The 26,446-nt window shown below is 42.7% G+C and overlaps 1 protein-coding gene across 1 annotated transcript in view; it reads right to left on the reverse strand.

The window, feature by feature from the left end:
* The window catches only part of LOC141270843 (uncharacterized), a 187,811-nt gene that overhangs the window by 111,204 nt on the left and 50,161 nt on the right, over positions 1-26,446 (reverse strand). Inside the window, exons 15-20 of the mRNA XM_073680940.1 lie at positions 9,476-9,537; positions 6,941-7,147; positions 6,551-6,637; positions 6,151-6,448; positions 5,525-5,601; positions 4,427-4,599 (exon numbers count right to left, since the gene is read on the reverse strand). Coding sequence (XP_073537041.1) covers positions 4,427-4,599; positions 5,525-5,601; positions 6,151-6,448; positions 6,551-6,637; positions 6,941-7,147; positions 9,476-9,537 — 904 coding nt within the window. The remainder of the gene's footprint in view (positions 1-4,426; positions 4,600-5,524; positions 5,602-6,150; positions 6,449-6,550; positions 6,638-6,940; positions 7,148-9,475; positions 9,538-26,446) is intronic.

Below are 26,446 nucleotides of genomic sequence, written 5' to 3' on the forward strand. Positions count from 1 at the left end.
CTGGATGAGCTGAAGTTTATGTGTGGGGTCAGGAGGGGTTTACAGTGTGGATGTAGCAGAGCCGTGTGTGTACGAGGTGTACGGAGCAGAGCCGTGTGTGTACGAGGTGTACGGAGCGGAGCCGTGTGTGTACGAGGTGTACGGAGCGGAGCCACGTGTGTACGAGGTGTACGGAGCGGAGCCGTGTGTGCAAGGTGTACGGCACGGAGCCGCGTGTGTACGAGGCGTGCGGAGCGGAGCCGCGTGTCTACGAGGCGTGCGGAGCGGAGCCGCGCGTGTACGAGGCGTGCGGAGCGGAGCCGCGCGTGTACGAGGCGTGCGGAGCGGAGCCGCGCGTGTACGAGGCGTACTGAGCGGAGCCGCGCGTGTACGAGGCGTACTGAGCGAAGCCGCGTGTGTACGAGGCGAACTGAGCGGAGCCGCGTGTGTACAAGGCGTACTGAGCTGTGTGTGTACGAGGTGTAAGGAGCGGAGCCGTGTATGTACCAGGTGTACAGAGTGGAGCCGTATGTGTACGAGTCGTACGGAGCGGAGCCGCTTGTGTACGGAGCGGAGCCGCTTGTGTACGGAGCGGAGCCGCGCGTGTACGAGGTGTATGGAGTGGAGCCGCGTGTGTACGAGGTGTATGGAGTGGAGCCACGTGTGTACGAGGTGTGCGGACCTGTGTGCGTAAGGAGCGGAGCCATGTATGTACCAGGCGTACGTAGCGGAGCCGCGTGTGTACGAGGCGTACTGAGCAGAGCCGCATGTGTACGTGGTGTACTGAGCGGAGCCGCGTGTGTACGAGGCGTACTGAGCGAAGCAGCGTGTGTACGAGGCGAACTGAGCGGAGCCGCGTGTGTACGAGGCGTACTGAGCTGTGTGTGTACGAGGTGTAAGGAGCGGAGCCGTGTATGTACCAGGCGTACGGAGCGGAGCCGTGTGTGTACGAGGTGTGCGGACCTGTGTGTGTAAGGAGTGGAGCCGTGTATGTACCAGGCGTACGTAGCAGAGCCGCGTGTGTACGAGGCGTACGGAGCGGAGCCGCGTGTATACAAGGCGTACTGAGCGAAGCCATGTATGTACGAGGTGTACGGAGCGGAGCCGCGTGTGTACGAAGCGGAGCCGCGTGTGTGCTAGGTGTGCGGACCTGTGTGTGTAAGGAGCGGAGCCGTGTATGTACCAGGCGTACGGTGCGGAGCCGTGTGTGTACGAGGCGTACGGAGCAGAGCCGTGCGTGTACGAGGTGTACGGAGACTTGTATGTATGATATGTATATGGAGCGAAGCTGTGTTTGCGTACAACGTGTACGGAGCGGAGCCATGTGTGTATAAAGGGCATGAAGCAGAGTTGTGTGCGTATGATATGTGTACAGATATACAGTGGGTACGGAAAGTATTCAGACTCCTTTAAATTTTTCACTCTTTGTTTCATTGCAGTCATTTTGTAAATTCTAAAACGTTCATTTTTTTCTCATTAAAGTACACTCTGCACCCCATCTGGACTGAAAAAAACAGAAATGTAGAAATTTTTGCAAATTTAGTAAAAAAGAAAAACTGAAATATCACATGGTCATAAGTATTCAGACCCTTTGCTCAGTATTGAGTAGAAGCACCCTTTTGAGCTAGTATAACCATGAGTCTTCTTGGGAATGATGCAACAAGTTTTTTACACCTGTATTTGGGGATCCTCCGCCATTCTTCCTTGCAGATCCTCTCCAGTTCCATCAGGTTGGATGGTGAACGTTGGTGGACAGCCATTTTCAGGTCTCTCCAGAGATGCTCAATTGGGTTTAGGTCAGGGCTCTGGCTGGGCCAGTCAAGAATGGTCACAGAGTTGTTCTGAAGCCACTCCTTTGTTATTTTAGCTGTGTGCTTAGGGTTATTGTCTTGTTGGAAGGTGAACCTTCGGCCAAGTCTGAGGTCCAGAACACTCTGGAAGAGGTTTTCATCCAGGATATCTCTGTACTTTGCCGCTGTCCCTAGAGCTGAAAAATACCCCTATAGCATGATGCTGCCACCACCATGTTTCACTGTTGGGATTGTATTGAGCAGGTGATGAGCAGTGCCTGGTTTTCTCCACACATACAACTTAGAATTATCCCCAAAAAGTTCTATCTTCGTCTCATCAGACCAGAGAATCTTATTTCTCATAGTCTGGGAGTCCTTCATGTGTTTTTGAGCAAACTCTATGCAGGCTTTCATATGTCTTGCACTGAGGAGAGGCTTCCGTCTGGCCACTCTGCCATAAAGGCCCTACTGGTGGAGGACTGCAGTGATAGTTGACTTTGTGGAACTTTCTCCCATCTCCCTACTGCATCTCTGGAGCTCAGCCACAGTGATCTTGGGGTTCTTCTGTACCTCTCTCACCATGGCTCTTCTCCCATGATTGCTCAGTTTGGCTGGACGGCCAGGTCTAGGAAAACTTCTGGTGGTCCCAAACTTCTTCCTTTTAAGGATTATGGAGGCCACTGTGCTCTTAGGAACCTTGAGTAATGCAGAAATTCTTTATTAACCTTGGCCAGATCTGTGCCTTGCCACAATTCTGACTCTGAGCTCCTTGGGCAGTTCCTTTGAGCTCATGATTCTCATTTGGTCTGACATGCACTGTGAGCTGTGGGGTCTTATATAGACAGGTGTGTGCCTTTCCAAATCAAGTCCTATCAGTTTAATTAAACACATTTGGACTCCATTGAAAGAGTAGAACCATCTCAAGGAGGATCACAAGGAAATGGACAGCATGTGACTTAAATATGAGTGTCTGAGCAAAGGGTCTGAATACTTATGACCATGTGATATTTAATTTTTTCTTTTTTAATAAATTTGCAAAAATTTCTACATTTGTTTTTTTTCAGTCAAGATGGGGTGCAGAGTGTACTTTAATGAGGAAAAAAAAATGAACTGTTTAGAATTTACCAAATGGCTGCAATGAAACAGAGTGACAAATTTAAAGGGGTCTGAATACTTTCCGTACCCATTGTATCTATCGTAGTTTGTCCCATATGTGTATTGTAGGGGTTTGGTACACACTCAGCCGCGGTTCAGGTAGGAACAGGAAACGTTTTCATAAAAATGTTCAGGCAGGTTTATTTTGACGTCATAAACCGCTTAGCATAGGCAAACAAAAAGACATCCCTTTCCGGCACAAAGGGAAAACACGAAGCAAAATGTTCATGCTATGGTGCGGGTTCGCCCACTACAGGTCAGTGTCCAGTTCTTACGGCCTTAGCACAGACCAACACACTGGAGATCTACACGTTTCCAGACACAGACACCAAATGAGACACTTGGCCTCCATTTTATTTTCAACAAAGCACGCCCGGGGTGGGGATATGTGAGCAGCCACTCCCACCCATCTTTTATGACTGCTCGTAAAAACCGGCCATGATATGCCCTATTAACCCTCTCAGCACTATACCGAAGCTACCAACCTTGGTGATACATATCTCCCGTTAAGGAGCTGTCCGGTGGCCATCTTACAGTATACACACACACACACATATTATATATATATATATATATATGCACACACATTTACATATACACAGTGGGGAAAATAATTATTTGATGCACTGCCGATTTTGCATGTCTTCCCACCTACAAAGAATGGATCTGTAAGGGTACACGCTTTATATCAAGGGTGTGCAGAATTATTAGGCAGCTTGTTTTCCTCAGGCAAAATGGGCCAAAAGCTGATTTCACGGACTCTGAAAAGTCAGAAATTATTACACATCTTACAGAAGACACAGCTCCTGATATTGCTCAGATATTGAGCGAACAAAGAAAAAACAAAAGTTTTGTTGCAAACGGTCACCAGGGAACAAAAACCGTGTTGAGTAAAAAAAAAAGGAGAAAAACTGCCATAGATGTGAGAAGAATCAAATAAGAAGCCACCAGGAAGCCATCACTCTCCAGTGCTGTCATATTCCAGAACTGCAACCTCGCTGGAGGCCAGAAGTACAAGGTGCTCATTGCTCAGAGACACAGTCGAGGTGAGGAGGCCGAGACCGACCACCACTGAGCAAGACAGAAGTACAATGTGCTCAGTGCTCAGAGACGCAGCCAAGGTGATAAGGCTGAGTCCGATCACCACTGAGCAAGACATAGAAGTGGAAATGTCAAAACTGAGCAAAGAAATACCCGAAGATGGATTTTTCAAAGGTTTTATGGACTGATGAGATGAAAGCGCCTCTTGACGGATCAGATGGATGATCCCGTCGCTGGATCAATAACAGACACAGATCTCTACGTATGGAAAGCTTATGACTAATTAAGAAGAAGGGCGGCTATATTACTATATTGGACACTATATATATTTATTAAATGTCAAATGTATATTTGTACATTTTTGAGTTGTTAGGTTATTTGTCAAAGGGATACTGCGACAGAGTGGGGTCAGAAGAGCGCAGCGTCTGGTGACTCATACATGGTAGTTAGACCGTCTTTACCGTCCTTTTAGCAGTTCTGGCTTTCTTTGCTTTGGTGCTGGCAGGGTTAAACTTAGTTGGACTCTTGGAGTTCTCAGTCTTGAATTGTTTCAGCTGTTCTGAGTTCCTTACTCCCCGCAGGTATAAGAACCCTCCTCCTTGATTCTGACCTTGCCAGTGATAGTTACCACTACCTGGTTTGGAGTTGAAGGAGAGAATTCAGTGTTTGGAGTAAATGGTTGGAGAGTTTTTCAGGATATTGCTCGGTTGAGTTGATTTGCATGTTTATCCTTATCCTCTCCCATTTGGTTTCTTCCTTCCTATTTCTCCCGTTTTCCACTCTGTTGTCTTGTGAGTGTATTTGTATGATTGTAGTTTTATTTTATCCCTGTTTGTTTATCCCGGTCTCTCTGGATAGTGTTTGCCTATACACTTTGGCCTCACACCTCCCTAGGTGTGGAGGGAACAGATAAGGGTAAGATGGGAGCATAGCAAGGTACAAGAGCCGGGCATCTCTACCATCCAGGGTAATCCATGGGACAGGGATAGCTTAGGGCGCCCCTAGTTCGAGGGATCAGGTAGGTGCTTACAGTCCCTTGCCACTACTTGACATTATTATTCTCACATTAAACAAACAATTAAGATTTTACTATGCTTTTTCATTTAGTTTCATAATTCTGCAAACATAGATATTCTAAGAAAGACAGAACCTCACTTTTACTTTCTTAAATATTCAGGTTTATTGACCTTTTGAATTGACCAACAGCACTGTAGATTTTCAATAAGAACATTAGGCCTCGATACATCTCTGCCTTTACCCAAAAATTCTGGCTTAAAAAGCTTTGAGAACTCATAACTTTTTGCACAATGCAGGACTGTGCAAAAATGTTGTACCTTTTGGTATTTTCATGACAATTTTGTCCATCTCCTACAAACAGGGTGAAGTTGGAGTGGGACGGGGTGTGGTGACCCTTGCTCATCAAAGTCACAAGGAAGCAGTGGCGTTCCTTACGACACAAATCTTCACGTCTCGCCTGGATCATTAAAAGGCATGGGCCTATTAATGAATCCGGCACCTCACACTGTACCCATCAAGCCTCCACCCATCTTGCCACTCACTCTTCAAGACCTGCGTCATGATAAACACAGGTCTTGATGCATCTGGGCCTTGGTGTTCTAAATTGCCTTCCTTAGCTCTACAATTACAGGACATTATTTTGACTATTATTATTTTTAGAGCACCATTGATTCTGTGGTGCTGTACATGTAAAAAAGGGGTTACATAGAAAATACAAATATAAATTACAATGAACAAACTAACAACTACAGGAACAGAGAGGAGAGGGCCCTGCCCTTGCGGGTTTACAGTCTACTGTTGCATTTTTCATTGTACTGTATGCAAGAAGAATAAGGTTAAAAAAAACCCTCCCTGTTTCTGTGTCCTTTGATGTTTAAGCAGATGCGATTTGTGCATAAAACATTTCAAACATTCAGGAAATAAAAATGTATTTTCTGTGTGAGATTTCTGATGTGCAATCGATGCTGGCTTTTGATTTAATCACTTCCTGAAAGTGGCTTCTGCTATTTGTGAGTTTTTTGATGGTTATTAAGACATGATTTTATGGAAAAAATAATTTCTCACATTTTCAGCATGAAAATGGTTTCACCTTTTGTGAATTCTTTGATGTCTAGCTAGATCTGAATTCTGGCTAAAACATTTCCCACATTCTGAACATGAAAATGGCTTCTCCCCCGTGTGAGTTGTTTGATGTTTAATAAGATTTGATTTCCGGTTGAACAATTTTCCACAATGCGAACATGAAAATTGATTCGCTCCTGTGTGAATATTCTGATGTGAAATAAGAGATGATCGAGCAGTGAAGCGTGTCCCACATTCTGAACATGAAAATGGTTTCACACCGGTGTGAACTCGCTGATGTCTAAGAAGACTTGATTTATCATTAAAAGATTTACCACATTCGGAACATGAATATGGCTTCTCTCCGGTGTGAATATGTTGATGTATGACAAGAGATGATTTATCTGTAAAAAGTGTTCCACATTCTGAACATGAAAATGGTTTTACCCCTGTGTGAACCCACTGATGTCTAACAAGATTTGATTTATCATTATACTGTTTCCCACATTCTGAACAGGAGTACGGCTTTGCTCCGGTGTGAATATTTTGATGTTTAATAAGAGATGATTTAGCAGTAAAAAGTGTCCCACATTCTGAACATGAAAATGGCTTCACCCCTGTGTGAATTTTCTTATGTTTACCAAGAGTTGATCTCTGCCTAAAACATTTCCCACATTCTGAACATGAATACGGCTTCTCCCCTGTGTGGATTCTCTGATGTCTAAAAAGATCTGATTTCTCTGTAAAGCATTTCCCACATTCTTTACAAGAAAATGGCTTCTCCCCTGTGTGAGTTTTCTTATGGTTAATAAGTTTTGATTTCCAGTCAAAACATTTTCCACATTCTGAACAGGAATATGGCTTCTCCCCTGTGTGATCGATTTGAATTAGGACACCTTTTTTATTATGCTTATTTTTCTTAACTTTATGTGATGAATTCGGAGAAAGGACCTGTTTTAAAGAATAAGATGATAGATCTTTGCCGTAGAGGGCTGTATTTGGATTTATGGCATGCTCTTCACGTGTATCTTGTGGGATATTACGATCATCTTCTTTACAATCTAAAGATATCCGATGTCCTTCTGAACTCCTCTGACAGTAATCTATCAAGAATAAAAACTATTTTTATTACTTAGAATAGTACTGTTTGAAATTTATAATGATACATTTTATTTAAATGTAAAAACATCCACAAAAATTACAAGGCATGCAGAATTTTTTTTTAAACTAAGACAGTCATGTGAAGTTAATCACAATCTAACAGTAGACCTCAAAAGAAGCATCACGATGATAGGCCACATGTTGTTCTGTAGAACGCTTTTCTTAATGAAGTCAATATCGTCATAGGTTCTCGTTTGAGTTACCTATCATCAATAGTTTCTACTAAATTGCTCACTGGAGTATCATAAAGGGAGTGTAAACAAAGCTAGAAGAGGATAAAAAAAAGGACAAATCTTTGAAATATTTTCTTCATTCGTCTTCGTCTCCTTCAAATAATATCTCCTCAAATGGCAAAAGGGATAAGCAATATGATGAAGGTCCTGCCGCCCCAAGTCTCTTTTTACGTGACTTACAGCAGATTCACTGAAACAATGCCATACATGTCAACGCTAACTACTGTTTGCGCAGTCTGTAGGGGCGCAGAAGAAGGAAGCTGTTGGGAGTGCAGATTTTCCTGGATTGTTTTTGGGAACAATATGACTTTTGTAAAACTTTTCAACTGTCAGTAAGATGGACATCCTTCAAAAACTGTTGGCAGATGATTGACCTGAGTGGAGGTTTGTTTTTTTTGCAAGATGATTGGAAGGTTTTACTGATACCATCTTGGTTTACTTAATAATTTTTTATAGCAACTTTTTTATTCTGATTTTTGGGAGACAGAATGAACAACATCAAAAACACAAAGTATTTTATTTTTATTAGTTTTCATTATTTTGTATGCTGTTCACTCACAGTGAAATAGGCAACTGACTTCTTGAGGTCAGTCTGATTACAGAGATATCAGATTTATGTAACTTTTTATGTGGTGCAACATTTGCTCAATTAAATCTATGAAAAAAAATTAATCTTTTTACGGGATGAGTTGATAGTTTCAGTATTACCATTTTTCTTTATGTACAATACTGGTCAAAATTTTGTACACACTTGTTAAAACACTGGCTTTATTCTTTTTGGCATGTACACATTATAGATTCAGACTGAAGGAAGGAAAATCACAAAAGGATCACATGGAAAAAAAAGGAGTAAAAAAACATGTGAAACAAATCGCACAAATGTGCTATACCTTTAAAGTACCTCCTAAATACACCACTTTAATGACAGCTTTACACCTCCTTGGCACTCTGTCAAGCAGCTTTATCAAGTAGGCACCTGGAATGGTTTCCAATGAACAAGTATGCCATGTCAAGTTCATTTCTGGAATCATTGGCCTTCTGAAAATGTTTTCAAACATCAGTTGTATTTTGCAAAAGTAGTGTTAGTACACAAATCCCCCAAAAAAGCTGATCCCTATTCTCCAACTATTCTAATTCAGAGTATAGCAAGAACTACTTAATAAATAAAGATAAACCACAGTTCATCATTACTATAAGACATGAAGGTCAGCCAATCTGGAAAGCTTGAATGGTATCGTCAAGAACAGTGAAGAAAATCAACAGTTAAAATGGTGAAACTGGTGCTGATTAGGGCCACCCCAGGAAAGTAAGACCAAGAATTACCTCTGCAGCAGAGGATAAGTTCATCAAAGTTACCAGCCTCAGAAACCATATAATCACAGTACGTCAGATCACAGAAATCAAGTAACAGACACATCTTAACATGTTCAGAGAAGACTGCAAGAAACAGGCAATTGTGGTCGAGTTGCTGCAAAGAGGTCATTACTGAATTATTGAGGACTGTAAACTAGGAAAAGAAGGGCCAAACAGCACAAGAAGTGGACATAAGATCAGTGGAAATTTATACCTTGGATTGAGGAGTCAAAATTTTATAATTTTGGCACCAACAGTCATGTCAAAATATGAGCGGATGGGCTTCAAGATATGTGGTGCTCACTGTGAAGCATGGAGGGGAGGAGTAATGGTGTGTGGGGGTGCTTTGTTGATGACCCTGTTGGTTATTTATTTTAAATTCACGGCACACTTTTCTATCATCGCTACCATAGTATTCTGCAAAGGAGAGGGGTGGAATGCTGCCTCAGATGTCAAGACCTTCACAATCACCTGACCTAGATCCAAATGGGATGGTTTGAGATGAGCTGAAATGCAGAGTGAAGGCAGAGCAGCCAACAAGTTCTCAGCACCCATGTGAACTACTAAGACTGTTGGAAAGCCATCTTAAATGACTACTTCATGAAATGGCTTGAGAGCCAAAAGGGGTTTAAAGGTGTCATCATAGTAATCATAAGATTTAACACATATTCTGGTTTATCTCACACTTTTCTTTGCTCCCTCCTTCCGTATGTGTTCCTTCAGCATTTGCTGCCTTCAGTCTAAATCTACAATGTGCACAGTCAAAGAAGGACAAGGAAAACCATTGCATGAACAGGTGCAGAAACATTTTGGCTTTCCTTTTTTGCGGTGTTTATCTTACGGATTAAAAAGTCAGACAGTTTTACAACAATTATTGTGTACCATTTTTGTTTGTTTTTTTGCTTTTTTAATGATGAAACATTTTTCTGTGATTTTTTTTATGCTTTATTATTTTTCATTTTGTACGTTTTTTAAATCTTTTTAATTAATCCCATTATGGGACTTGAACAGTGACTAGGTGATTGTTATGCTAACATATTTCAATACCAATGCATTGAGGACCATTGCACCTGTCAGTTTAAGAGCTCATTCAGACGTCCACTTTTTGGGTATCATTGTCTTTCACAGACAGTACTCATTCCTAGAATAAGCTATGAAGCTGTTCACATGTGCGGTCTGCACAGAATCGCAGAGACATGTCTGAGATTGATTCGAGCGTTGGTTCAAAATTGGCAATACAATTCTGTGGGTCTTGAAAAAAATGTAAACAACACCGCATGCCATAGAGTGCGGTCCATTTTTCATGGACTGCTAGGTAGAAAAATAGAGAAACTTTTTTTTTTTTTTAACTGGTTCAGGACCGCCCACTGTACATAAATGTCGGCGCTGCCTGGGCTCTGTGCAGCGCCGACGTTTAAAAACGGTGGGTGGTCCCACAGTGCTCAGGACCCCCAGGGTCCTGCTAGCGCTGCGGTACCGGTTCAGAGCGATAGCTCTGACATGTGGCATCATGGGGACCTGATTGGATCAGGTCCCCATGATGTTAACCTGTTCCTATCTTCTAGATGCCGCGATCCATAGCGATCGCGGCATTTAAAAGATAGGGACAGCCGGTGGTCGGCGATCGGGACCCCCCACATACCTGTCAGCGGCGGGGATCCCGGTGCTGTGACCTCTGACATCATCGAGACCTGATTGGCTCAGGTCTCGATGATGTCAGCGTCACACCAGCCAATCAGAGAGATCACCAGGGAAGTTTGTTTTAGCAACAAACTTTCCCGGGCGATCTGCCTGATAAATGCAGTTTCTCCTCCGATCTCCGTGAGAGAGCATTGGAGAAACAGTGTGACAAGAGCTGTCAGTCTTGCCACTGTGAAAGTAAAAAAATAAATAAATAAAAAAGAAAGTAAGAGTTAGGGTTAGTGAGTCTGTCAGTCAGTCAGTCCTGTCAGATCTGTCAGTCAGTCCTGTCAGATCTGTCAGTCAGTCCTGTCAGATCTGTCAGTCAGTCAGTCCTGTCAGATCTGTCAGTCAGTCAGTCAGTCAGTCCTGTCAGATCTGTCAGTCAGTCAGTCCTGTCAGATCTGTCAGTCCTGTCAGATCTGTCAGTCAGTCAGTCCTGTCAGATCTGTCAGTCAGTCAGTCCTGTCAGATCTGTTAGTCAGTCAGTCCTGTCAGATCTGTCAGTAAGTCAGTCCTGTCACATCAGTCAGTCAGTCCTGTCACATCAGTCAGTCAGTCCTGTCAGATCAGTCCGGTCAGTCCAGTCCGGTCCCGTCCTTTCAGTCCGGTCCGTTCAGTCCAGTCAAAAAATATAAAAATAAAATGGCCCGTCAGACTTATACCGCAGAGGAGGTGTATGCCCTGCTGTGTTCTGACACTGATGACAGCGCAATCTCAGATGGAGATATGGATTTTGAGGGCTTTAGTAGCGGCGACACTGAGAGCCCAGAAATGAGCAGTGATTCTGTTCCATCCTCAAGCCCAAGGACCAGTACAGCAATAGGGGCAAATAGCACTACTGGAGAAACGTCTCCAAATCAGGGAACACTGCCCAGTACAAGCGCTGTCCCTGCTACTAGTGAATTGGCGCACGCCAGTGTACAAGGGGCGTTGCCACATGATCTAGCATTTCCCAGATGGGAGGCTTCAGATTCGGCTGCTCCATTCAGCCCTGATTTCAACGCCATTCCTGGTATAAATGTGGAGGTGGAAGATTTTGGACCAATTAATTTTTTTAATTTGTTTTTTACAGACAGCTTGCTAGAGCATATTGTCGTGCAAACAAATTTATACGCGTCCTAATTCATAAGCCAGAATCCCCGATCTTACTATGCTAGGGCAAATTTATGGACACCAACTAATGTCCCGGAAATAAAAAATTTTTTAGGACTTACATTTGCCATGGGGCTTGTTAAAAAACCGAGCATTCGATCCTACTGGTCCAACCACCCTGTTCAAGCCACCCCTATGTTTTCAGTCATTCTGCCCAGGACCCGTTATGAAATGCTCATGCGGTTTTGGCATTTTAACGACAATAGTCAATGCCTGCCCAGAAATGCCCCAGAACATGACAGGTTATATAAAATTAGACCCATCATTGAAAATTTGTCAGAAAAATTCTTAAGCCTCTACACCCCAACACAAAATATTTCTATAGACGAGTCCCTTGTAAAATTCAAAGGAAGACTGCACCTCAAGCAATTTATCCCATCTAAAAGGGCAAGGTTTGGAATAAAGCTCTATAAAATGTGCGAAAGTTCAACCGGATACACATCCGCTTTTCGCATATATGAGGGGAAAGATAGCCAACTAAACCCACCAGGATGCCCTACTTATCTGGGGACATCTGGAAAAATTGTTTGGGAGCTGATAAGTCCATTTTTTCAAAAAGGCTACAATCTATATGTGGACAATTATTATACCAGCATACCCCTATTTAAAAGTCTGGTTGAACACCACATCGGGGCTTGTGGGACCATCCGTAAAAACCGTCAGGGGTTTCCACAACCATTGGTCAACCAAAAGTTTCAAAAGGGGCAGTCAGGGGCTGTACGCAACGGAGAGCTGCTTGCCCTGAAATATAGGGATAAGAGGGATATTTTTGTCCTCAGCTCGATCCACACAGAAGCCACAAGGGCCACTGTAGAACTAGGATCCACCACTCCGAAGCAAAAACCTGTGTCAGTCATTGACTACAACAAACACATGGGGGGTGTGGACCTTGCAGACCAGGTTCTACAGCCATACCAGGTATCAAGAAAGTCCTATACCTGGTATAAAAAGTTGGTTATTTATTTGTTTCAGGTGGCCACATACAATTCTTTTGTGTTGTACAAAAAAGCAGGAAATTCAGATCCTTTTCTTGATTATCAAGAAAAGGTAATTGAAAATCTTGTCTTTCAAAATGTTAGCCCCGCTCATCCATTAGAATCTGAGGATGTGAAAAGACTCACTGAGCGACATTTTATTGCACTTATTCCAGCAACGGAAACAAGAAGGAACCCCCAGAAAAGATGTCGTGTATGTACTAAGAGAGGAATGAGGCGTGATACCCGCTACTATTGCCCACAATGCCCATCATTGCCAGCCTTATGCGTCACTGACTGCTTTAAAATCTTCCACACAGAACCATGTTTTTAAACTGTAAAAATGTATCCCAATTTGTCATTCAAACATTTGGTTCATTTAGTGAATGACACATTCGAGTAGAGCTCACTTAATTTCCAGGGGGGGTTCTCCAGAATCTAAACCTTCCATTGCGTGCTTGTTTCTGGAAATCATCCATTGAGTTAAAATGGTCACTAAACCCATAGATGAATTCCCAGAGGGGTTTCATTTCCAAAATGGGGTCACTTCAGGGGGGATTCTTTAGCTCTGGTACTCTGAAAAGTGCCAGAACAGCATAATCCCCCCTGAAGTGACCCCATTATAGAAATGACACCTCTGTGGGAATTCATCTATGGGTTTAGTGACCATTTACCTATCTACTTATTTTCCCACCACTAGATTAATTTATACAGAGGAGTAGATTGTAAAATTCGGTCACTTGTTGTGGGTTTCCTCTGTTTAGGCACCTCAGGGGCTCTCCAAATGCAACATGGCGTCCGCTATCCATTCCAGTCAAATTTCCATTCCAAAAGTCAAATGGCGCTCCTTACCTTCCAAGCCATGCCGTGCGCCCAAACAGTGGCTTTGCACCACATATGGGGTATCAGCGTGCTCAGGAGAAATTGCACAACACATTTTGGGGTCCATTTTTTCTGGCTGCCCTTGTGAAAATTAAAAATTTGAGGCTAAAGTAGCAGTTTTGTGTTAAAAATGTGTTTTTTTATTTTCACACTTCAACATTATAAAATTCTGTGAAGCCCCTGGGGGTTCAAGGTGCTCACCACACATCTAGATAAGTTCCTTGAGGGGTCTAGTTTCCAAAATGGGGTCACTTGTTGGGGGTTTCCCCTGTTTAGGCACCTCAGGGGCTCTCCAAATGCAACATGGCGTCCGCTATCCATTCCAGTCAAATTTCCATTCCAAAAGTCAAATGGCGCTCCTTACCTTCCAAGCCATGCCGTGCGCCCAAACAGTGGCTTTGCACCACATATGGGGTATCAGCGTGCTCAGGAGAAATTGCACAACACATTTTGGGGTCCATTTTTTCTGGCTGCCTTTGTGAAAATTAAAAATTTGAGGCTAAAGTAGCAGTTTTGTGTTAAAAATGTGTTTTTTTATTTTCACACTTCAACATTATAAAATTCTGTGAAGCCCCTGGGGGTTCAAGGTGCTCACCACACATCTAGATAAGTTCCTTGAGGGGTCTAGTTTCCAAAATGGGGTCACTTGTTGGGGGTTTCCTCTGTTTAGGCACCTCAGGGGCTCTCCAAATGCAACATGGCGTCCGCTATCCATTCCAGTCAAATTTCCATTCCAAAAGTCAAATGGCGCTCCTTACCTTCCAAGCCATGCCGTGCGCCCAAACAGTGGCTTTGCACCACATGGGGTATCAGCGTGCTCAGGAGAAATTGCACAGCACATTTTGGGGTCCAATTTTTCTGGCTGCCCTTGTGAAAATTAAAAATTTGAGGCTAAAGTAGCAGTTTTGTGTTAAAAAGTTAAATGTTCATTGTTTTCTTCCACATTCCAAAAATTCCTGTGAAGCACCTGAAGGGTTAATAAACTTCTTGAATGTGGTTTTGAGCACCTTGAGGGGTGCAGTTTTTAGAATGGTATCACTTTTGGGTATTTTCTGTCATAAAGGCTCCTCAAAGTCACTTCAAATAAGATGTGGTCCCTAAAAAAAATGTTTTTGTAAATTTTGTTGTAAAAATGAGAAATCGCTGGTCAACTTTTAACCCTTATAGCTTCCTAACAAAAAAAAATTTTGGTTCCAAAATTGTGCTGATGTGAAGTAGACATGTGGGCAATGTTATTTATTAACTATTTTGTGTGATATATCTCTCTGATTAAAGGGCATGAAAATTCAAAGTTTGAAAATTGCAAAATTTTCAAAATTTTCGCCAAATTTCCGATTTTTTCACAATCAAACGCAAGTGATATCAAAGAAATTTTACCACTATCATGAAGTACAATATGTCACAAAAGAACAATCTCAGAATCAGGGGGATCCGTTGAAGCGTTCCAGAGTAATTACCTCATAAAGTGACAGTGGTCAGAATTGAAAAAATTGGCCCCGTCACGAAGGCAAAAACAGGCTCTGGCGCGAAGTGGTTAATCTAGTCAGAGAAAAGCCTACAATCTGTCCTAGCACCAACCGTGAAAGGAGCAGCAATGTATCAGCTAAAACATACAGCCATACCCGAGCCATCAATACACAGTACATGTACGGTGCTTGTGAGAACTACTTGCCCTCTATACCGTGCTTATATAGTAAATGTCAGCTATTTTTATTATTACTATTTAATGACCTTCGATCTTGAGCCATGGTGAGTAGACGGATGAACGATCTGTAGGAAGATCGTCGATGAACATAAGGCATTGCAAATTCATCCCACAAAATGTAATCCTATTTTTGAGACTTAATGTGGCTAAAAAAAAAAATTGCTTTCAATCTGGCTTTTATGCTCCTCCCACATGCCACATTACAATTTCAATGTTAAGGAGTGTATATTCCCATGAATCTGTAACTTTTTTGCCTTTAGTTATTACTCACTTGGGCGGTTATCTGTAGGAATTGCCTCTTTACACTGCTCATCACTCCTCACATATATCTCTGTAGTATTAATATGGGTCAGATCTTCACCCTGAAACAAATTTTGTAAAAATTACAGACAGATGGAGAAGTCACATCTATGATCAGCTCTAATCCATCTCCACCATCCTCATTACGGTGGATAAAACAAGACCGAGCACAAGACCTTCACAGCCGTCTACACATCATAGGGGAGATCTCATGGCAACTTCTCTCCATCTACCTGATGATCCTGAGGAACATTGAGATCTTCTTTTTTACAGTCCTGTGGAAGAAGAGGATGGGGACATCTCTCTGGTGTTGTCCTCTTACTGGATAGATCTGGAGGAAACACATACAGGGACTGAATTCATTCTTTACATACAAATTCTTATAGGCCGTGTGTATTTAGTCCTGTCTATTACCTTGTGATGTGAGGGGCTGGGGAACCTCTATCTTGACGTCCTTGTACAGACCTTTGTGTCCTTCTAAATATTCCCACTCCTCCATGGAGAAATAGACGGCGACATCCTGACACCTTATAGGAACCTAACACATACAATGATACAGTCATCCCCCCGATCCCTTCATAGCGTTACTGTATAATGTTCCAGCATTCCCAGCAGTGTCACCTCTCCAGTCAGCAGCTCAATCATCTTGTAGGTGAGTTCTAGGATCTTCTGGTCATTGATGTCCTCAGGTATCAGGGGGCAAGGTGGAGGCCCCGTGATTGGGCTCAGGGGTCTTCCCCATCCCTCAGACACAGGGTCCTGACAGCACTCACTAGAGGTCTTCTTCACTACTGTGTAATCCTGGTTATGGAGAGACACAGTAATAAATCTCACTACAGACATTTCCAGAGTCCTCACCTCTCCAGTTCTGTCCATCTGCTATTCCCATAGATAAGAACGATGTAATGTGACATCATCAGAATCTCTCACCTCTCCAGTAAGCCTGAAGAGAATCTCTAGGGTGAGGTGTAACATCCTCTCCACCATTTTATCCCTGTCCATATCCATTCTTGAAGGATCATCAAAATTATGTAAATAAATATTGGTATCCAATATTGGAGGAACCTGTACGGAAAGAAGATGAGTTGGTGTAAAAACATACAAAAATACAAAGTAAAATATACAATTACTAGAGTTGTGATATCGGTATAAAACAATAATGTGGTAGAACACTTCATACATCTAGATGTCAGATACAGAATACCTACAGTGTGTACGGAAAGTATTCAGACCCCTTTAAATTTTTCACTCTTTGTTTCATTGCAGCCATTTGGTAAATTCTAAAAAGTTAATTTTTTTCTCAAAGTACACTCTGCACCCTATCTTGACTGAAAAAAAACAGAAATGTAGGAATTTTTGCAAATTTATTAAGAAAGAAAAACAAAAATCACATGGTCATAAGTATTGAGACCCTTTGCTCAGTGTTGAGTAGAAGCACCCTTTTGAGCAAGTACAGCCATGAGTCTTCTTGGGAATGATGCAACAAGTTTTTCATACCTGGATTTGGGGATCCTCTGCCCTTCTTCCTTGCAGATCCTCTCCAGTTCCGTCAGGTTGGATGGTGAACGTTGGTGGACAGCCATTTTCAGGTCTCTCCAGAGATGCTCAATTGGGTTTAGGTCAGGGCTCTGGCTGGGCCAGTCAAGAATGGTCACAGAGTTGTTCTGAAGCCACTCCTTTGTTATTTTAGCTGTGTGGTTAGGGTCATTGACTTGTTGGAAGGTGAACCTTCAGCCAAGTCTGAGGTCCAGAGCACTCTGGAAGAGATTTTCATCCAGGATATCTCTGTACTTGGCCGCATTCATGTTTCCTTCAATTGCAACCAGTCATCCTGTCCATAGAATGATGCTGCAACCACCATGTTTTACTGCTGGGATTGTATTGGGCAGGTGATGAGCAGTGACTGGTTTTCTCCACACATACCGCTTAGAATTATCAGCAAAAAGTTCTATCTTCGTATCATCAGACCAGAGAATCTTATTTCTCATAGTTTGGGAGTCCTTCATGTGTTTTTGAGTAAACTCTATGCGGGCTTTCATATGTCTTGAACTGAAGAGAAGCTTCCGTCTGGCCACTCTGCCATAAAGGCCTGACTGGCTGGACGGCCAGGTCTAGGAAGACTTCTGGTGGTCCCAAACTTCTTCCATTTAAGAATTATGGAGGCCACTGTGCTCTTAGGAACCTTGCGTAATGCAGAGATTTTTTTGTAACCTAGGCCAGATCTGTGCCTTGCTACAATTCGGTCTCTGAGCTCCTTGGGCAGTTCCTTTGAGCGCATGATACTCATTTGGTCTGACATGCACTGTGAGCTGTGAGGTCTTATATAGACAGGTGTGTGCCTTTCCAAATCAAGTCCTATCAGTTTAATTAAACACAGCTGGACTCCAATGAAGTAGTAGAACCATCTCAAGGAAGATCAAATGGAAATGGACAGCATGTGACTTCAATATGAGTGTCTGAGCAAAGGGTCTGAATACTTATGACCATATGATATTTCAGTTTTTCTTTTTTAATAAATTTGCAAAAATTTCTACATTTCTGTTTTTTTTTCAGTCAAGATGGGGTGCAGAGAGTACTTTAATGAGGAAAAAAATTAACTTTTTAGAATTTACCAAAAGTCTGCAATGAAACAAAGAGTGAAAAATTTTAAGGAGTCTGAATACTTTTCGTACTCACTGTAGGTCCTGTCACTTGGGATTATGGGAGTTGTCAGGGATCACCACACAGGGACAACACCGGGGAGATCACGCGATATCTCACTGTGCCGTTGTCAGTATTTCGTCCAGAATCGCGAGCACACGCTCCAGACTACTCGCTACGTGGATATCAGCAAGCGACCAGTGAGAGTATGGCGTCACACCTCTGGGTTCCAAAGAGTGGAATCCGCGTTTTCGCCCCCGTACAGTCACTGTCAGCTTCACGATAGCCCGATTATTAATATCATTCTCTGCCACCACCGGCCATGTTTGAAATATAATACTGGCCTGGCCGGACGCCTGCATTTTGGTAGCGTATATGGCTTCGGGGAAGGGAACGATTACAGAACAAAAGAAACCGAACTATTAAATTTTATATTTAATCCAAAAGGGAGGCAGTGTTTTAAGAAAAAAATATATACAAGGATGTTACAAAGGAGACATTAAAAATACATAAGCAGTTACATAAAATAAACAGGATAAAAAAAAAAAAGTTACACTATACGATCGCGGAGACTATTCAATATAGGTGGAGGAGGGGCTCCCCAGTTTTACTATGCCGTTATCGAACATGACCCATTGCTTATAATCCTTATACCCCCCTGGCAATGAGTGCTCCTCTAATGTCCATGAGTTCTCTTATACCTAAGGGGAGATCAGCCCACATGCCCCTTGTGGTGACATCATGTGAGCTGGTCTCCAGCCTGTACATTTTTATTAAAAACGCTAACTTCTGCAATAACTCATCGCTCGTTGATCCCAGAAGCCCAAAAGTGATATCATATTTTCTATTATGATTTTACCTTCATTTAGAGACCACACATCGCATAGCTGCAGTGTGCTATTCTGGTGTTTTTGCGCTACAGCCCCCTGATTTTGCTTACAGCAATGAAAAACTACGTATACTTTCCTGGGCTGATTCGGTCACTAAAAATATGGGTCCCATTATTGTCAGACGCATGGAACATACAATATTTCATATTTCGTTTACAAGTGGGAGCGTCTAGAAATTTCTGTTAAACTCTCTTTGAAGTTTGGGAAGCACATTTTCTCAGTTACACACAAATTATTGCAATCCTGCCACTAATTGCCCCCTGCGTCTAATTTAGTGAGATGCACCTGCAGGTCCACCTAGGTCTTCTCCGCTGTTTTCTTAATAGTATCAGCCATCGGGTTACTGGTCTTCTTCTTCGCCTTGTTCCTTCTATTCTTCTGACCATCATGTAAAGTACAGACCAAAAGTTTGGACACACCTTCTCATTTAAAGATTTTTCTGTATTTTCATGACTTTGAAAATTGTACATTCACACTGAAGGCATCAAAACTATGAATTGACACATGTGGAATTATATACTTAACAAAAAAGTGTGAAACAATTGAAAATATGTCTTATATTCTAGGTTCTTCAAAGTAGCCACCTTTTGCTTTGATGACTGCTTTGCACACTCTTGGCATTCTCTTGATGAGCTTCAAGAGGTAATCACCGGAAATGGTTTTCACTTCACAGGTGTGCCCTGTCAGATTTAATAAGTGGGATTTCTTGCCTTATAAATGGGGTTGGGACCATCAGTTGTGTTGTGCAGAAGTCAGGTGGATACACAGCTGATAGTCCTGCTGAATAGACTGTTAGAATTTGTATTATGGCAAGAAAAAAGCAGCTAAGTAAACAAAAACGAGTGTCCATCATTACTTTAAGAAATGAAGGTCAGTCTGTCCGAAAAATTGGACAAACTTTGAAAGTGTCCCCAAGTGCAGTTGCAAAAACCATCAAGTGCTACAAAGAAACTGGCTCACATGAGGACCGCCCCAGGAAAGGAAGACCAAGAGTCACCTCTGCTTCTGAGGATAAGTTTATCCGAGTCACCAGCCTCAGAAATCGCAGGTTAACAGCAGCTCAGATTAGAGACCAGGTCAATGCCACACAGAGTTCTAGCAGCAGACACATCTCTACAACAACTGTTAAGAGGAGACTTTGTGCAGCAGGCCTTCATGGTAAAATAGCTGTTAGGAAACCACTGCTATGGACAGGCAACAAGCAGAAGAGACTTGTTTGGGCTAAAGAACACAAAGAATGGACATTAGACCAGTGGAAATCTGTGCTTTGGTCTGATGAGTCCAAATTTGAGATCTTTGGTTCCAAACACTGTGTCTTTGTGCGACGCAGAAAAGGTGAACGGATGGACTCTACATGCCTGGTTCCCACCGTGAAGCATGGAGGAGGAGGTGTGACGGTGTGGGGGTGCTTTGCTGGTGACACTGTTGGGGATTTATTCAAAATTGAAGGCATCCTGAACCAGCATGGCTACCACAACATCTTGCAGAGGCATGCTATTCCATCTGGTTTGCATTTAGTTGGACCATCATTTATTTTTCAACAGGACAATGACCCTAAACACACCTCCAGGCTGTGCAAGGGCTATTTGACCAAGAAGGAGAGTGATGGGGTGCTACGCCAGATGACCTGTCCTCCACAGTCACCAGACCTGAACCCAATCAAGATGGTTTGGGGTGAGCTGGACCGCAGAGTGAAGGCAAAAGGGCCAACAAGTGCTAAGCATCTCTGGGAACTCCTTCAAGATTGTTGGAAGACCATTTCCGGTGACTACCTCTTGAAGCTCATCAAGAGAATGCCAAGAGTGTGCAAAGCAGTCATCAAAGCAAAAGGTGGCTACTTTGAAGAACCTAGAATATAAGACATATTTTCAGTTGTTTCACACTTTTTTGTTAAGTATATAATTCCACGTGTTAATTCATAGTTTTGATGCCTTCAGTGTGAATGTACAATTTTCATAGTCATGAAAATACAGAAAAATCTTTAAATGAGAAGGTGTGTCCAAATTTTTGGTCTGTACTGTACTTCTCCAGTGATTGCTCTCTTCATATGATATGTCCAAACTAGGTAAGTCGTAGCTTGGTGATCAGTAGCATAGCTACCAAGGGCGGAGGGCGGGGAGGCCAGAAGGGGCTCTGATGGATCACCTACAGCTACGCTACTGTCAACTGTATCGGAGTGCGCAGCACGCCCATACAGTTAAACTCTGCGGCAGAGCAGGGAGACTAGATCTCCCTGGACTGTCTCCTGTTATGGGGCCCGCGAGCCAAGGGGGACCCAGTGCAAACACCGGGCCACCCACCCATCATCACAGGTTCAACCATATCAGCTGGATACCGATACAGTTGAAAAGCAATGATGAGACAGGGAGCGTGACGTGCCCTCTCCCATCATTCCCTCTCTACATCTGACTGACACAGACACTGACAGTGGGCGCGATGATGTCACCAGGGCTGTGGAGTCGAAGTCTGTGTCCATTTTGGTGGAGTCAGAATCGGTATAAAATGGACCGACTCCAACTCCTAAAATATATAATAAATTGGTACAGTAGTACAATGCAGTTTGTGGGGAATATTTTTTTCATAAGGATTTGGGAAAGTTATGAAATGTCCTATAAGGCTATGTGCCCACGATGCAGAAATGAAGCAGAAAATGTCTGCAGCATTTCTGCATCTCCCTGGCAGAAAAAACGCATGCAGATTGTGCATGCGTTTTTCCTGCAGAATACATGCGGATTCACATGCGTACCCACATGCGTTAACGCATGTGTTTCCGCATGCGGACTGACAAGCACTTTCCAAGCGATAGCATCAAGCGATAGCAGTGGAGGAACGAGGAGGAGAGGGGAGTATTGTAATTTTTTTTTAATGGCAAGTGCATTATACTATATGGAGGCCTATGGAGAGTGCAGTATACTATATAGAAGCCTATGGGGAGTGCATTTGCTTTATACTATATAGAGGCCTATGGGGAGTGCAGTATACTATATAGAGGCATATGGGGAGTACATTATGCTATATAGAGGCCTATGGGAAGTGTATTATGCTATATAGAGGCTTATGGGGAGTGAATTATACTGTATGGAGGCATATGGAGAGTGCATTATACTATATAGAGGCCTATGGGGAGTGCAGTATACTATATAGAGGCCTATGGGGAGTACAATATGCTATATAAAGGCCTATGGGGAGTGCATTATGCTATATAGAGGCCTATGGGGAATGCATTATACTGTATGGAGGCATTTGGAGAGTGTATTATACTACATAGAGGCATATGGGGAGTGCATTATAGTGTATGAAGGCCTATGGGGGTGCATTATACTGTATGGAGGACTATGGGGTACATTATACTATATGGAAGCTATTTAAGGAGCAATCATACAGTGAGGGGGCCATCACCGTGTGGGAGCTAATGTGGGGTTTTTATAGTGTAGGGGCCATCATACAGTTTTGGAGCCATCAGTTTGGGGATTACTAAGAGGTCAGCATACTATGTGGGGGTACTATACAGTTAAGGGGCATTAAATTATAGATATGAGAGTATCATAATTTGTAGAGGGGAGCTGTACAGGGGGGAGACTCAGGACATTATTAAATGTTAAGTGGGCACTTATTGTTCTAGGGGAACTCAGGTTATTGTGACTGTCAAAGGGGCACACAGAGGCCATTATTACTTTCTGGGGAGCAAAATGTGGGCACTGTTTTCTTGGGCACTTGCACAGGGCATTAATATAGTCTAGAGGTTTGTTTTACTATCTAGAGGGCACACAGTACCACACAGCAGATGCAGTAATAAGGACACATAAGGAAGCAGGGGCTCAGCATTGGGGTGACAGCAGGATGAGGAATTTGTGCAGGTTGGAAATAGATGGGGACATTCTGGAAATGTGGGAAGTCGTACATGTCTTTTGTTGTAATCTCTGCAGACGAGTCCTGGCTGGAGAAGATGTCATGTTGGTCTGGGCCAGATGGAAAAGACGGGACAAGAGAGCGACTCCATCAGAATGAACGTCAGCTGTAAGTCAGTATATTTAACTGTACTGTAATCTCTTACATGTTCTGCCAGATTGGTATCTACCACTATATGTCATCATATGGCGGTAGTATCAGTGTTGTTCTTTGTATAGATATTATTTTCAGTAACAGCGCGGTCATATGCTGAGGTTCTCCTACATCCACTATTAAGGTGTGCCACCATAGTTGTAATCAGGGTTACAACCTGAACCAAAACACGCAGCTACGCCTCTGATGGTGATCCTTGCTTTGAATGACATTTCTGGATTGATTTGTTTCAAAATTGATTTGTCTGTTCTTCTTGCCATCCATGGTATTGATAACATCCTTCTCCAGCACTACATTTCTTTGTATAGGAGTGCATATATAGGTAGGTATCACTGATAGCCCCAATGAGGACAGTGATAATTATGTGTGTACAGCGCTACAGAATATGGTGTCGCTATTGAAGGAAGAGTAATAAATAATCCTGATAAAGAATAATGAGGAATCCCCCACATACCTCCACCTGCAGAGCGGCACTCCAGATGTATGGCTGACGCTGTTCTGTGCGCACAGGACCTGTGATGATGTCACAGTCATGTGATCAGGGGAGGAGTATATATATAAGCACAGAGCCTGTTATAACAGCAGACCGAATGTGAGCGGAGTCCTGTCATAATCATTCAGTGGAGCGAATGTGTGACTTCTCTACAAACCTACATGGGACAGAACTACATCTCCCATCAACCCCTGGGAGTGAGAGGAGCTAGAAAACTAAGGGTAAAAAGAAAAGCTGAATATAAGTCAGTCCTGTCAGGAGGATTATGGGAGAATCCACTATCGTCGTCTGACTGAACGTTCAAAATTTTAGCTGAGGAGAATAGCAAGACAACGACCGCCATTTATCTGAGGCAACCAGAGATGGAAAATTGTTAACCTTAGGCCACGACCCCGCTATCAGTATTTGGTCAGTATTTTTTCTCAGGAGTGGGAGCCAAAACCAGGAGTGGGTGATAAATGCAGAATTGGTGACTTGTTTCTATTATACCTTTTCTCTGATTGTTCCTCACCTGGTTTTGGCTCCCACTCCTGAGAATAAATACTGACCGAATACTGACCAAATACTGATAGTGGGCCGTGGCGTAATGCTGACCGAAGAGGCAGAATCTTGCATTTTACCTGAGAAAACAGAAAATCCTCCATTGTTTTCTGTAAAAGACTGAAGGCCTTTTAACAGAAGAAAGTAAAGGATTTCAACCAAAACCGTCGTTCGAGTGAAAACTCAAGAGCTGACCGATCACAGGCCATCGCCATTTACAGTAAAGTCAACAGGGTTTATTTTTTAAGGACTTTTCGTCCACCTTTTGGATAATAAAAAAAAATAAAAGAAAAAAATCAATCAATTCGTATCATCTAAAACTGATCTTTCCATGAGGAATTTTTTTTCCCCAGAAACATTTTTAAAGGGAACCTGTCACCCCCCCCTGGGAGATATCAGTCCTCTACTATGGACATACAGGTTATAGAAAAGTAAATCTATACTTACCTGTATGGCCCATAGTAGAGGTCTGATTGCAGAGAAATGTGCTTTTATAAACTTAGTTTTGTACAGGTTTGGCGTCCCCCGGAGGCCAAGAAATCCCGCCTGTTTTTTATTCCCCGCATACATAGAGCGCGCTTTGCTTCATCCCGGCCCGTCTCTCTGTGCACTGCACTGCAGGGTTCTATTGCGCAGGCGCCGGGAAGTGACAATGACTCCCCAGTGCCTGCGCAATAGAACCCTGTGACGCAGTGCAGAGAGACGGGGCCGAGGAAGCAAAGCGTGCTTTATGAGAGAGCATACCCGGGAAGTCAGTGAGATCAGTGCTTGTCACAGGGCCATGCGACGTGCAGGGGAGTGGGGGGGTATATGGTAACTAAGCATATGGTAACTGATCATCTATTTCCAGGTTTCACCACATTATCTGGCAATGTTGACTAAAATGTGTAAGGGCTCATTCAGACGTCCGATTTTCGCGTACGAGTGCCATTTATGGTTTTCATGGATATTACTCATACATGTGATAGACTATGAGGCCATTCATGTGTCCGTGATTTTTCGAGAGGTCCATGGAATATCGCGGAAACATGTCTGATTCTGATCTTAGGGTCGGATCAGAATTGGCAATGCAAATCTGTGGGTCCGTGAAAAAATCATGGACTGTTAAAAAAGGAAAAGGTGGAGAAAATGTTTTTTTTTCCATTTCTCTTGTATGAGAAAAACGGACACTCGGACCACACCCTGATTAAAATAATCAGTCCTTGTTTCTCATACATGAGAAAACCTGACATCTGAATGAGGCCTTAATCTGTGTCAGCATTACAATTGTTCTTTAACCCCTACGCTGATTTTCCGTTTTTGCACTTTTATTTTTTTCCCTTCTTCCAACTTCCAAGATCCATAACTTTTTTTTTCTGCCGACATAGTCATGTGAGGTCTACTTTTTAGAGGGATGAATTGTACTTTTGAATAAAACCATCCATTTTACCATGTGACTTACTGAAAAATTGAAAAAAAAAAATCCAAATTCATCAAAATTGCAGGAAAAACACAATTGTTTGTTTTTGGCAATATGATTCTCCAGGTCAATTAAATTATGGAGATACCAAATAGGCATTGTTATTTATATTTACAGTGGTGTACAAAAACATGCTATAAAATTTTTTTTTGCTTCTATTGCCATTTTCCAAGACCCATCATGTTTTCAGTTTTTGATCGATGGGGCTTGTTCTTTGCATGGCAAGCTGACTTCTTTATTTATACCATTATAGGGTTAACAGAAAGTTTTGCCTGCCATGTTGCGGCAGCTGAAAAAACGCAATTCTAGAGTTTCAAATTTCTTTCTCTTTACATTGTTTGTCAATTGAGTGAATTTTATATTTTGATAGATCAGACATTTACAAACTGGGAGATACCACGTGTGTATTTTTGTCTTTATTTTTAATGGGGCAAAAGGGTGGTGATTCAAACTTTTGTATTTTTTTTATAAAATTAATTTTTAGTCCCCTTTAAAGAGGTTATCCACTCCTTGTCATGCACCACGTTTGGCCCCAATAAAATAAAAAAGCTTATACTCACTTCCCGTGCCAGCGCCGTTCTTGTGATGTCGGCCCTCACTTTCCCTGGGGCTCTCGTGTGGTTGTTGTGACATGTGACCCCGGCGCCCAATCAGCATGTCACTGTCCCCGCCTTCTGTTGAATTGAACATGAAGAGGAAGTCAGAGATCAGCTGCAGCCTGGACTTCCTCTTCATGTTCAAGTCAACAGAAGGCAGGGACAGTGACGACAGCACTGATTGGGCGCCAGGCTCACGAGTCATAACCGCAGGAGAGCCCTGGGACCGCAAGTGCCGATGCCACGGGAACGGCACCAGCACGGGAGATGAGTATAAGT

This window comes from Phyllobates terribilis, unplaced genomic scaffold, assembly GCF_046119375.1.
Source record: "Phyllobates terribilis strain yellow unplaced genomic scaffold, ASM4611937v1 Scaffold_5__5_contigs__length_657084704, whole genome shotgun sequence".
Classification (NCBI taxonomy): Eukaryota; Metazoa; Chordata; class Amphibia; order Anura; family Dendrobatidae; genus Phyllobates; species Phyllobates terribilis.